At 37.6% G+C, this 14,794-nt stretch overlaps 2 protein-coding genes across 2 annotated transcripts in view; both read right to left on the bottom strand.

The window, feature by feature from the left end:
* Positions 1 to 1,224, bottom strand: part of cemip (cell migration inducing hyaluronidase 1) — a 121,172-nt gene extending 119,948 nt beyond the window's left edge. The window contains exon 1 of the mRNA XM_058077488.2: positions 1,091 to 1,224. The gene's annotated coding sequence lies outside the window, so the exon portion shown is untranslated. The remainder of the gene's footprint in view (positions 1 to 1,090) is intronic.
* Positions 1,225 to 7,129: 5,905 nt separating this feature from the next.
* On the bottom strand, positions 7,130 to 12,986 carry abhd17c (abhydrolase domain containing 17C, depalmitoylase). Its single transcript, XM_058078608.2, has 3 exons — positions 12,182 to 12,986; positions 11,452 to 11,631; positions 7,130 to 9,842 (listed from the first exon to the last, which is right to left on the bottom strand). The coding sequence occupies exons 1-3, from the start codon at positions 12,664 to 12,666 to the stop codon at positions 9,623 to 9,625; spliced, it is 885 nt and encodes a 294-aa protein (XP_057934591.1). The 5' UTR covers positions 12,667 to 12,986; the 3' UTR covers positions 7,130 to 9,622.
* Positions 12,987 to 14,794: the final 1,808 nt, after the last annotated feature.

The raw sequence follows: 14,794 nt of genomic DNA on the forward strand, positions 1-14,794 counted from the left end.
TATCAAAATATTATGGGAATAAATTCATGGTAATGAGAATAAAATGTATGAGAAGAAATTGGAAATAGTTGGAAAAAAACAACAAAAATGGAATAAACCAGCTGTAATTTTATAAGAAAGTCAACAAATTGTATTTTAATGAGAAAAAATTCACAATATTGCAAGAATAAACTCATAATATTATGATAACTATTTTAGTAGCATAAAGTTGAAATATGAAATATTTTTTTAAATATAATGAGAAATAATTTATTATTTAATTAAATAATTTATTATAATTTATTTAACATTTATTATTTAGTGAAAACCATCAAAATATTATTGTAAAAAAAGACAATATTAAAAAAATAACATTTACAAACATTATTGAAGAAGACTTAATACTCATATTTGGTACCAACCAAATATGAAAGTGTCCCTTTCATCCTATCTTTTATTATTGTCATGCTGAAAATGCACAATGTAATGTTGAAGGTTACACAGGGACTTGGGTACTTCCTGACTTCCTCAACAACCTGTTGGAGGGCACTTGTGGGGTGAAGGGTGCACTTGCTTCCTCTGGAGTATGTACTGGTAGCGCAGCGTAAACACAGATTGAGGACAGACATTTTTATTCAAATAAACCCAGTGCTGTGCTAGGAAGTCTTATTTTTTTATAATTCATAACAAATTCATTTATTAAATTAAGTTTAATTTTAATTTAATTTTAAAAAATCTACATTATTATTTAATAGATAATTAGAATTAAATACAATATATATAATTAAACAATAATGTAAAAAAATCTGAATTAAATATATATTTAATTCCCCAGTTGACAACAATTGAATGATATATGTGTGCAGACAGGAGGAAGACAGAAGACAAAACAGTACCTCGGTCCCTTCTGGACAGCTCAGCCCCCCCCCCCCTGAAAGACTCCCTCAGCTGCCATGAAATAATGTGCACAGATCCTAAATCCTAATTCCTAACGACGAGGTGCGCGGCAGCACACCTGTGGCCCCCAGCGGCCAAAAGATGCAAGATATTCAGCATGGCGCAAAGAACGACGAAGCCTCGCGCAAAAAAGGAAGAAAGGAAGAAAGCTTACCCGAATGTTGCAAAGAAGATGTGATGGCTGGTTCCGGCTGTGGTTCGGAGCTGGTCATGTGGTAAGGAGCCGTGGAGTGATGGTGCAGATGTTCCGGTACCGGTGTGCACAGACGCTGGGATTGTTTGAGCGGCGCACCAGCGCGCACGAGCTCTATTTACTCCTCCTGCAGGGAAGACACGCCCACCGCGTGTCTCCACGCTGCCTGTGTGCGCGTGCGTGTGCGTGCGCAATAGTTTGCACTGAAATATTTCTTTTTTTTTTTTTTTTTTACTCATAAGAAGGCTTATGGATTCCATTTGAGACTCTGGCTGTAAGTTGATTTACTTGAATGAATTGGTAAGTATACTTAATAGAGTATACATCATATTATGTATATATATATATACAATATATTTGAAAAATATTGATATTAAAACAATCTTAATTTATTTTTAAATTTAAAATGTATACATTAATTTTTTTTATATTTATTTTAAGTTCAGTAATTGTATTCATATTTTTATTTCATAAATATTGATATTGATGGCATAAAATATATTTAGATTTCATGTTTTAAATATAAAATATATAACACATAATATTATGTAATATATATACAACATATTTATATATCATATTTGTTTTTAATATTGTGTATATATATTTAAATTACATTTTTAACCAAACAAAAAATAATACAAAAATAAGTATATCATCTACATATTATATTTTCATTTTAATGGCTAATTGTGGTTAGTATGTATTTTTTTAAATTAATATTGATATTTAAATGTAAGAAATATTGATTTATAGAGATATAATACCAAAGCAACATCCTCAGTTAGCAATGCCACAGCTTGAGTCCCGTACAAAAACACACAAATGGCCACGCAACTCAAGGGTTTAATGTGCAGGCGAGCTCAATGCAAAACGCTAAGACACACAAGCACCAGACTCGATTGTCGAAACAACAGGCCTTTTTTTTCCAGGTTTGAATGATCTTACAACAGGCACACTCATCCCTAAAACAGACTACTGTTGTGGCCGTAACATATGCCAAGGTAAAACTCAACACCAAATCCCCGACATCACTTCCTGTCCAGCCCACCCCAATCACTGGACCACATTTCCAGCAACACACACAAGCACAAGTCTTGTTTGTGTCTTATTTTCTCTTATAATGTGAGTATAAAGGTGACTATAGGGGTGTTATTTTATGTCTGGACAGCTCTAAAACTGTTATTATGATTTTCTGACCTATAAATGTAGTTGTAATGTTGTATTCTCTTGTTAAACTATGCCAAAGTTTCAGATAATGAGGTTTACGTATTTGGAAGTGAGCCCTGAAAGAAGTGTGAGATGACTCAAAACGCTCGGTTTCAAAAGGCGTGGTAAAACTGTCCCTTTGTGATGTCACAGAGGGGTGTAATTCTTTATATGGTTCATAGTCAGGAGGCACTTTGGCTGTGTGACCAATAAATGGAATAAATTAGCAGACCGTTTTGGAATTTTGGAACGTTTAGGAATCGGAGCAGCATTACGTGCTAGTTATTGTGTGTAGCTGCTCTATAGGACACCACAACTCAATACAAAGGGGTAAAAAAAATTAGCATAATAGGTCCACCTGTTTAGAATATCATAAACAGGTTTTCTATGCTCTATGAAAACATTCCAGCATCCTGAAATCCACTTAACCATAGTCGGGTCTGGAACCAATTAAATGTTGATAATATGTATACAAATAATGTTTTTCATCAGACTATGACACAATAAAATGTAACAAAGACGAGCATTTTGAGGGGAATAAAAATACGTTTGATGTCACGACATTCACTTCATGTGTAAAATTGAATTTTAAATGGCTGTGATAAATGCGAGGGGCATATTATAGCATTTTGATGATGAATTTTGGTTTTTTTTTATGGGTGTGTCCTTCAAATTATTCAACAAAATAGGATCTAAACAAGAACCCAGGAACCGGAACCAGAATTAATAACCAGGATTACATCCACAAGCAAAAAGAATATTCCTGATTCCCTGACTTCAAGTTGTAAAGATGGCGGTTAGTTCCTGTTGATAGCTGAGACTTCCATACATTCCTCCGCATATGTCTGCTCACCTGTTTGGAATTTGCCCTCTGTGGTTCCTACCATTGCTTGGTACGGGAATGTTTTTGTATTCCACTTTTGTGTTTCTTCCTGCAGGGCCGCGTGGTTTAGTCCCGTTTTATTGTTGTTCCATGGTGCCTTGTTTTATTCTGGTGTGCACCGTCTTACGTCTTACATCTTCTCCGTTGTTTTTCACCCATTTCTTCACATGGTTGGGAGTCAAACAGTATTTGACTGGAGGCAGGTATATGTATATCCTCTATCACGCCCTGTGTGGGTTCCCACGTGTCAGTTTGTCTGTGTTCCCTGTCTGGGCTTTGGTTTCTCTAATTTTGTATTTGACTTCCTGTTTTGCCTTGTCTGCCTTCGTTGCCATAGTCACCCACACCTGTCCCTAATTTCTGTTGGTATTTCGTTCAGGTGTGTGCTCCTCCCCAGGTGGGATCATTATCGTTTGCCTGACTTGCTTTATCCTGCCGCTGCAATTCTTGCTATGAATAAATTTTTTTTACCTGCATTTGGTCCCGTTCTCTGCATCCTGGGGTCCCACCACAAAGCTCTCAAACCCAATCGTGACATCCTAGTGGTTACCTCGTATTGGTCCGATTTCTCTAGTCTGTACCCCTACTTCCTTGTTCCCTTACTATTAGTAGTAAGCATACAATTAGTAGGAATGGTAATGGTTTTATTTCATTTGAACATGCATCAGATTACAATTGAATGCATCACATAATCAGTTCCCAGTTCCACATGTCCAAAAGGAGTAGGAAGAAGCAAAGCTTATTAAATCCTACCCCTCCATCTGGTACTTTTACAATCAGTAACTGTTACATTTGTTCACTTCCTGCTTTCCTAATATAATTTTTTTCAATTGTTATTATTTTCAATTGCTGAAATTAAATTAAATTAAATTAAATTAAATTAAATTAAATTAAATTAAATTAAATTAAATTAAATTAAATTAAATTAAATTAAATTAAATTAAATTAAATTAAATTAAATTAAATTAAATTAAATTTTGTTTTTTTCATACCGAAGGTGATATGAGCATCCAATGCCATAATGGGTACCATAGTAAGTGTCAATATAGTGATATATATAGCACATCATGACTGGTTCAAGACTCTTCATCCTTGTATTTAGCAAACATCAACTGCTTGTATTGTTTCTTGAATTGGCTCATCGTTGTGCATTGTTTGACTTCCTTACTCAATCCATTCCATAGTTTGATTCCACATACTGAAATGCTATGGCTAGCATAACGTAGTCCTAGCATAGAAGTGTTTCAAATGTACTTCTTCCCTGAGATCATATTTCTCCTCTCTTGTAGAGAAGTATTGGATGACATTTTTAGCTAATTGCTTATTTTTAGCCTTATGCATTATTTTAGCTGTTTGAAGATGAACTATATCAGCAAGTTGAAGTATTTGTGATTTTAGAAATAAGGAGTTAGTATGTTCTCTGTAGGCGGCATTATGAATATACGTATGTTCCTGTTCTCCAGTGAATTACTCAAGCTCCTTGTTGCTTCCATTCCTTCGTTGTTTTTTTCTTAGCATTTTTTTGGACACTGACTTTTTTATTATATTTGAGCTTTCGGCACAGCAATGGCGACGTCGCTACAAAGCTTGTGGGAGGTTCTACCGCATTGTGGAGAGGAAGAATAAAAATGTCTTTTGTGGAATGTGGCAGAACATCTGATTGTAGGTTGGACTGAGGTCATGAAGTGCAGAACATGACACCGCATTTACGCTACCTGCACTTTAAAGTATGGCATGGCTGCGTAAAACAAAAAAAAAACCTGCAATTTAATAGGGGAGTCTTAGAATAGTGAAAATGTGAAAGTTCATTGTTTGGTTTGCCGGCCACTCCAGGGAAGGTTCACCATTTTTTTTTTGCCATTTGTGAATATAGGCTCTCATTGTGGTTTGCTGGAGTCCCAAAGTTTTACAAATAGCTTCATAACCTTTTCCTTTTTTACCTTTTTTTTAATGGGGGAAAAGGGGGGGGGGATCATGTCACACAGGGCCATGGAGGTTGGATATTTTTTTTTCCCCTCCCTTAATAATAAGACGTTTCATTTAAAAACTGCATTTTGTGATCAGCTGTGTTGCCATTGACTAATATGTAAATTATTTGAGGATAAATGACAAATACTTGGCTGCACAGCGGTTGTGTGGTTAGCGTGCAGACCTCACAGCTAGGAGACCAGGGTTCAAATCCACCCTCGGCCATCTCTGTGTGGAGTTTGCATGTTCTCCCCGTGCATGCGTGGGTTTTCTCCGGGTACTCAAATTGTCTATAGGTATGAATGTGAGTGTGAATGGTTGTTTGTCTATATGTGCGCTGTGATTGGCTGGCCACCAGTCCAGGGTGTACCCCGCCTCTTGCCTGAAAACAGCTGGGATAGGCTCCAGCACCCCCGCGAGGATAAGCGGTATAAAATGAATGAGTGACAAATACGTTTTCACACCACTTTGGTTTACTTTCAGCCTGTTTACAAAATGTAGCTCCAATGGCTGACTTAGTCTTCTTATTAAATATGTATTAGGTTTCCTACTGTATAATCAGACATTTGTTAGGTATATCAGATTGAGATTTACCTTGGCATATTTGGACTTTTCCTCACAAGGGTCACCTACCCACTGATGTACTGCTTATCCGCGCTACTTCCTAGGCATGTCATATCTCCACCTAATATACCTTACAAATATTGCCCGACTATATACAGAGTATGACGACAACAAAACTTTCATTTTTCACTCTGTCAGTTTGTCATACGTTGCCCTCCAGAATATTGCAACAGTGAGGCCAATTCCTTTATTTTTGCTGTAGAGTGAAAATATTTGGGTTTGACATCAAAAGATAAATATGACACCCGAGAGCAAATTTAGATAGCACCCATTTTTCATGTGACTGAAAATATTGGAACATGTGAGTGTGTCCTATATACTATTTATTCAATCAACAAATAGCACAATAGAGTGTAGGAAGTGCTGCAAGTACTTCCTGTATGATATTTAAAGTGTATTAGTATTAGCACGAATAATGATGTTATGTGCTAAGAGTAATGACTTATGCTAAGATTTATGCTAACCCTTAGCATCATTGGCGCAACTTGGCTCGTGCCATTACATTCCAGTGGATTCCAATAAAATAATAAAAGGGATGAGCGAGTACGCCACTATCAGTTCATCCATCAAAATGATCTGTATCCGTATCTGTACTCCGAATGGGCGTGGTATAAACCGGAAGTGGTCATTGTTAATCGGAAATAGGCGTGGTTTAAATCTTTTAAATTATTATTTTAAACCTGAAATTAACATGGATTGATGAAAGGTTGCTATATTTATTATTATTGTAGCTGAATAATAATGTGATCTGTCAGACTCATTCGTTTTTATGATCAACTCTTCTACAACTTTCAGTTTTTCTTACTTTTTCGACGATGTTCCGTCCACAAATGGCCTGCAGGCTACACTTTGGACATCCCTGGTTTCCAAGGTACACACAACGAGTTGAGGTGTGTCGCAGGTGATCTTACCTGCTGCTCGAGGTGCTCACTGAGGTTCATCAGCGCATTGAGAGGACGCCAGAGTTCCTCCATCAGCGGTGTTCCTGGCCTCGTATGTCCTCTGATTCAGCACCTTGGTGTCACGCCTGCCAGAGGTGTCAGGTTACATAGGACACTTAGCCAAACATCCGTAGTAGCAAGGGGCATTTGTTGGCTTTTGGGCCAAATGTGTTGAAAATGTTCTTGTTATGACAGATTTGTTTAGTAAGTACACACTAGCTGTTCCTACCTGTGACCATCAGGTATCTGTATATATATATATACATATATATATATATATATATAATCTGGATTCTGTATAAATGAGAATGTGTTGTGTAATTATTCCACCTTGGGAAAAGAATGGTTGATTTAAGTCCCAAAATGAGAAAGGCATTATTTTCTTTCATGCAGTCTTTATTCCATTTGAAGTGTTAAAAGATACATTGTGTTGCTTGTTTTGCAACAATTAGAAAAGCATCTGTTTAAGGCATATTGCATTCTCCTTCCATCTGCTTCATATTTGCATAACGCTGATTCCAGTGTCAGACTACAGAATATCAGGATGGTACACAAGACAATCAAGTGTGGCTTTACTGCTACAGTGTCAACCTAGCAACATTTCTAATCTAAAAACTAGCAAAACAATTACCACTGACAAGGTGCCAAATCCTTTCAAAGACAAATTCAAGCAAATACAGCAAAGTTAAGACTAACATGATGAAGAACGGGGTCAATCCCATTCGCTTATCAATATTGGATTCCTATACCAACGTCATTTTATTCCAGCTATTCCGGTACTGAGATTGGATTGGAAGTGAAACGACATGGATATGAGAAATATATACTATACTTCATTATTCAACTTCATAGTGTTTTTTTTGTGTGAAATGCGGTAAAAACAGTCGACGGGAAAGAAGTTACTGCTGTGGTTCTTCTTTCCTCTTTAAAGTGTTACCTTCACATCTTTGGAGTTTCAGCTTGGGAAAAACTTCCACAGTGGCTCAGCAAGTAAGACTTTTGGAGGAAAGTATTGCAAGATGGTACGGGACACTTTACATCTTTTTCCAAGCTTTCACAGTGATTGACTGATTGACAACTTAGGGGTGTAACTGCGTAATTGCGTTTTTCAGTGCAATACCTTCAATTTCCCCACACAGCACTAATTACAAGTGGAAGACGGGAAGTGTTTATGGCGTCTACTGTGTAAACAAATACAGTGCAGGCCAGCGATGTCATGGCTGACAATCATGCCAAGGAGAAGTCAGACCTTGAAAAGCCTCTTCATTCATTTTGGCCTTCCCAGTGAAATATATAAAAGGTTCAAATACATCCTTGCACTTTAATTAAAAACAAGAACTCTATGTCTTTTTATTTTAGACTTGTACAAGATTAAAGATGTCACAATATTAAAGAGAAAAATTGAGATTTCACATTAAATTTTACAAGATGACAGCTGTGATATTTTGAGGAGTCACAATTTTACAGGAAATACTAATTTTAGAATAATATCATGGTAATATAATGAGGAAAGTTGGAATTTGACTAGAAAAAGTGGCAGTCGAAGATGAAAATGGTAATACGGTGGTTTCAGCATTCGGATTTTTGAGTCGCGCAGGAAGCGTGTCGACGAAAACGTCAACTTGCTCAAGGATGACACAGTGACTCGTTTTTATATTGGCACCCTTAGTCACGCATCACCAAAAATAGTACATGTGGAACACACAATGGAACTGTACCATAGACTATACGAGTACAAATACAATCATTTAGAACCCGCAAAGTATGCTGAGTAACATAAAATGTTATCGTTTTGCATGTATGTGTGTAATACCATACAGGCATTGTGTGTTCCACATTTTGGATTATTTTTTATTATGTTTGTGATTATGTTATTTTTGAGTACGAGTATGGAGGTCTCGTTTATTTTTTTCCCCCGCCATTTCTGGGACAAACGTAACTTCTGTGACTAGCAATTTATGGGATAAATACCCGCTTGCACAAGGTACGACCCCACCCATACAATGGCGTACCGTCACACCCCCATCACTTACCCATAAGCAAAATAGCAGCAGGTGTAAGTCTGCCTAGAAAGCGCCATAGTCATTGTAAGGCGAAGGATAAAGGAGGTACGCGGTCAAAAAATGGACAACAACCGAAATTGCAACTTCGAGAGGGAAAAGCTAGCAAGCAGTCAGGCTTGGCTTTTCAGCAGCACAAGCAATATCGATACTTGTCTTGATGCTTCTGTTGAGGTAAGTCGACTTATTTCGTATTGATCACTGACTGAGCAGCAGTCATCAGGGCAAAAATAAATAAATAAAATAAAAAATCACAGCTGTAAAGTTGAGATATGTGGTGGCATCATTCAGACCATCCAACATTGAAGTATCCAACATATCCACTGAAAACAATAAAAACCAGGAATGCTACAAGATAAAAGTCCATTCCTGTACACGGAATTCAAACCTGAAAGTAGCCGCATGATTCAAGTGTTTGATGAACCCTGAAGAATAACTTCAAAATAGGAAGTACAAATGGATTCTTCCTGTTTGAGTACAAAAGAATAGAAAAATCCAGCTTGGTCGGCAGGGATGCAACATAGTTGGAAGTTCATGGTTGGACCAAATGAAGGAACCAAGGGAAGGAACCAAGGAAAGGACTTTGGATTGAGAAGCAGCTGCTTTTGAGGCCTTAGGGCCGCTCGTCAAATTGGATCCACGTGTACAGGACGAGCAGCGGCAAGGTTACACGCACTTTACCAACCTCCTCTTCCATGACCCCTTCCATACCTGCCACCAACTGTCTCCAAGGACAGGCAGGTGTTAACTCCAGCGCGGTCCATGCTTGCTCAAGAGAAGTCGGGGGTGGGGGGACTTGAACCCTGGCTCAGGATGTGGGAAGCTCAAAGGAAATGAAGCGTTTGAGCCTCTCCAGGTACTGTGCATAGAGTTCGATGTCATTGTGGCCCGCTCCCTCCACCCAAAGGGGCTCCACGGCACGGGGGCAGCGCTCATACATGGCTAAGCCGTGGGAGAAATCAATGACTTCATCTTCTGTGCCGTGGATCACCAGCACGGGAGATACCACCTTGGACACCTTGTCAATACTGGAGAGACCACAAAGGGAAGGACCATGTGTCACAAAATGGCACCACACTCTTTGGTTTCAAGGTTTTTGGGGGGATCGCAAGCAAGACAGGACCATTTAAATCAGGGGTGGGCAAACTCCGGTTTCCTCCCACATTCCAAAAACATGCTAGGTTAATTGGCGACTCCAAATTGTCCATAGGTATGAATGTGAGTGTGAATGGTTGTTTGTCTATATGTGCCCTGTGATTGGCTGGTCACCAGTCCAGGGTGTACCCCGCCTCTTGCACAAAGTCAGCTGGAATAGGCTCCAGCACATTGCCGCTTGAATTTATAATACATAAAATTTGCAAAATGTATATATATTTGCACTTTCAAATCAATCAAAAATAAAGTATGAAATATATAGCTACTCGCCCCTCATAGAAGATAATGTAAGATGAGCCATGAACACATGGAATGGGAGCGGCTATGGTGCATTCAGGGGCTGCCGAGCAAGGTGTCAAATCTGACAGCTTGAGGAAAAACATTATCAATGAAACATGAAGATGTAAATATGTAAATATTGTGGGCTTTTTCTACTGTCGTACATGTATGCCAGGGGTGTACAAACTTGACATTTAAGAATGCGAGGGCCATTTTGATATTCTGTAAAGATATGCTAAGACGTTATATATATGTATATTTCAGGGAAAAAATGCATCTCTGCTTTTTGATATAGGTGAAAAAGAATATTAGGACAAATGCTGGTCATTTCTAATTTTTCACATTTTTGCAGTTTTTTTTCCAAATACATACATTTTCTTAAATAATGTTCCTAATTTTCCAAAAATTACACCTTTGAGTTTATTTGTTTCCTATAATATTAAAAATACCATCCCTTTAAAAAAAAATTATATATATCAACTCTATGCTACTAAGATGACATGTCATGGCTAAAATTCTAAATTTAAAACTGTAAAATAATATTTTGACTTCATTCTTGTAACATTATGCAAGCCTGTTATTATGACTTATTTCTGTAATATTTACTCCTCTGTACCCAAAGTCAGCTGGGATAGGCTCCGGCACATCGCTGCTACCCTAATAAGGATAAACGGCATAGAAAATGGATGGATGGACAGTGAAAAATGGTCTTGCTCTAAAGTTTTCCGCTTTAGAATTTATAATACATAAAATTTGCAAAATGTATATGTATTTACACTTTGAAATCAATGAAAAATATGTGGCTATAATGAAAGTCAATGGGACCAAATTGGTCCTGAGGGTGAAAAGTTCAGGCACGTTTCCTTTGACATGTTTTCATTACTTACACAACATGAACGACTCAGCTCTTACGGCCAGTTCTTTGAAGAGAACAACGGGAGCCGGCTCCTGACTTTATTTCTTGTCTGTTTTTCAAATAATAATCATAACAACAACCGCACGTGATTGGTGAAAACATACGCTGTGTGTGTCGACGCTTAGCAAAACAAGGGAAGGAGAGGTTACACACACAACACAGTTATGACGACGCAAACAGGAGGGAGTGAGAAAAGAGAGAGTGAAACAACGCCGTTACACAATTAGAGGCGACGCCTAAAAAGGTGAGGAGCAGCTGGAAACAAAAGCCGAAGCACATGGACTCACCTGGGGAAAGCGTCGAAACAGTAGGTCTTGCGCGTGGCGGGAAACGCCACTCGCAGGCCCGACATGAGTGGAGAGTGCAGGATGACGGCGGCGCATTCATGGCGAGCAGCCAAATCGATGGTGGGCACGGTGCCGATGCTCTGACCATATAGGATGATGTTCTCAGGCGATACACCATATCTGTGTTGAAAAAAACATGTACATTTATGTTCGTCAATATTCAATAAATGGCTTGTGTAATTCCTAGTTTGCTTTAGCCAGATGAAAACAAACACCAATCAAAACGTAGAAATATGTTGGTATAATAAAATTGGAAAATTAAAGGCAAAAATCACCCAATGATTTTGAAAAATATGAAGTAAAAATTATTTGTATACCAAAATGTGCAGTATTGTCCACCCAAGTCACCACCAGAAGGTTCTAGTTGGCTGCTGTGTTTGTTTTTTGGTTGTTTTGTTTGATAATGTAAGCTATTTGTCTGAGACCCTTATTTTGTTCAGTGCAGTCTTACAGGGCGTAACCACCGCGCTTTTATTGTGAAGGCCGGAAGCACACAGCATCGTCTCGCCATATAAATTACCGTAGTCAGCCGCCCAGTACACCAACAGCACACTTCCGGCCTTCACAATTTAAGCTTGTTAGAGCGTTGAACAAACTATGTCCGTGAAAAATATCTCGCATTAACTTTTTATTTGATTTTATAAGTAGACACTTCATGTTTGTAACTCACTTGCTCGTCAAGACCTGCCAGGCCGCCTCGATGTCCGCATACAGGTTGCTCTCAGAGGGTTTTCCGGTGCTGACTCCGTAGCCCGAGTAGTCGTAGGAAAAGATGTTGCAGTTGATTCTGGAGCCGAGGCCGATGTAAAAACTGCACATCTGTCCCAAATCCACGGCGTTCCCGTGGGAAAACAGGAGAGTGTAGCGGCCGTTGGGAGCACAGCGCACGAACATGCAGCCCACCCGGTTACCCCGGCTACTCCTGGTGCTAAACACCTCCACTACGTCTAATTCACGCTGGGAGTACTGCCAGTCCGCCCGTTCGCTTAAATGTAAGCTAGGAACTCCATTACTGTCCGTATGCACAGAGTACGTGGGTTCCGGGGGGAGAAAGGCTAGTTTGGCCGCGATGCGACTTGGACACGGAGGACAACAGAAGAGCCAACATAGTTCGCTGAGAGAAAAGCCATTCATGCTTGGTCCGCGTACGGGCATTTAGGTGAAAAACAGTCTTCCGGTTGCACTTTTAAATTGTGTGCCATCAACAAGCTAAAGCTAGCTGCCTTGAGAGGACAGGTGGATCCTTTCTCGGCTTCCGCGCTAACAAGCTAGCCGGTGGAGCGGATATAAACAAACCTCTCTTTTCCGCGGATAAATGTTAACCATAGTTTGCTTGTTAAATACAAATTTACACCCGAAACCATAACACAAGCGAAGCATTGCTGATATACGAATACAAGTTATTTTCTAATTGTGTCTGCTTCATGCTGATTTAAGTAGCCTACGAGGACAAATGAACTCGTTTTCCGGTTTAACCGGATATCCGGTTTGTACGTGTAACATTTTTTTCATTATTAAACGTGAGGCAAACAAGAAAAAGCAAGTAGAATAGAATAAAAAGAACAACTTACAAAACAAAACATATAATCGCATATGGATACTGTTCAATCACCTGTTTTGCTGATTTATAATCATAATAATAATAATGCGACTACTACTAATACTACTACTACTACTAATAATAATAATAATAATACATTTATATCAGGTGTGTTTGCTTGTTTGAAAATAAAACTCATGATTAAAAAAATTAAATTAATTTATATTAATAATTAATTAATAATTCATTAAAATTCCAGCGTTCAGATAGACACAACAAAATTAAGACAATATAAAAAATGCCATCAGTAAAATCATAACAGGAAAAAATAAATAAAACAACAAACAAAAAAAGACAAAACACCAGTCAAATTTTAAAAACTTCATCAGTAAATTAAAAATGACAAAACAACCAAAACAAAAAACGAAACAACAAAAAACATCAACATAACAAACAAACAACAAACTAAAACACAAAAATAAAAACAACATTTAAGCATATATAAACATACAAACACGAAATTACTAACAACAAAACAAAAAGCAAAGTCACATTAAAACATCTAAAAAATAATACATATATGTAAAAATGTATTAAGCATTTAGGATGACATTTATACATGATACTGTCCACTTATGAATCAATTTACTTGCCAGTAAATAGAAACATGTTATATGATGTATAACGCGCAGCCATTCTTTGAATTTTTGCCTAATACCGATAACCTCCCCCAAGGAAAATATATAGCAGAGAATGTTTTAGAGATTAGATGTGTCTAATGATGCTTCCCAGGCACGCATACCTGCATACTTCATCTGGAAGCACAGACTGCAGAGTGCCAGAGGCTGTACACATGCCAACCACTCAACTTTATTACTCAAGGAGCTTTGTGTCTTACAACAACATTTCAAATGTCTACTTTTGACACATGACTCGCTCCTCCTCCTTGAAACTCTCCTGCTAGCTTGACATTGATGTTTTTTTTTTTTGGATTCCAGATCAACATTTGCGATAAAAGTGACATGCTTACGAAACACATTTAAAGTATGAAATGTATAGCTACTCGCCCCTCATAGAAGATAATGTAAAATGAGCCATGAACACATGGAACAGGAGCCGCTATGGTGCATTCAGGGACTGCCAAGCAAGGTGTCAAATCTGACCGCTTGAGGAAAAACATTATCAATGAAGCAGGAAGATATAAATATGTAAATATTGTGTTTTTTTTCTACTGTGGTACATGTATGCCAGGGGTGTACAAACTTGACATATTCAAGAATGCGAGGGCCATTTTGATATTCTGTAAAGATATGCTAAGACGTTATGTATGTATATTTCAGGAAAAAAATGCATCTCTGCTTTTTGATATAGGTGAAAAAGAATATTAGGACAAATGCTGGTCATTTCTAATTTTTCACATTTTTGCAGTTTTTTCAAAATAGATACATTTTCTTAAATAATCTTCCTAATTTTCCAAAAAAATTTAGTTAGTTAGTTTGTTTGTTTCCTGTAATATTAAAAATACCATCCCTTTAAAAAATATATACATCAATCCTATGCTAATAAGATGACATGTGATGGGTAAAATTCAAAAATTAAAACTGTAAAATAATATTTTGACTTTATTCTTGTAACATTATGCTTGCTTGTTATTATGACTTTTATTTCTTTAACATTTCAACTCTATGCTCCTAATATAATATTTGTTTTCTTTATATCATTATGACACTCTTCTTACAACTG

Source organism: Doryrhamphus excisus, linkage group LG1, assembly GCF_037039965.1.
Source record: "Doryrhamphus excisus strain RoL-2023G ecotype Guam linkage group LG1, RoL_Dexc_Guam_v1.1, whole genome shotgun sequence".
Lineage (NCBI taxonomy): Eukaryota > Metazoa > Chordata > Actinopteri > Syngnathiformes > Syngnathidae > Doryrhamphus > Doryrhamphus excisus.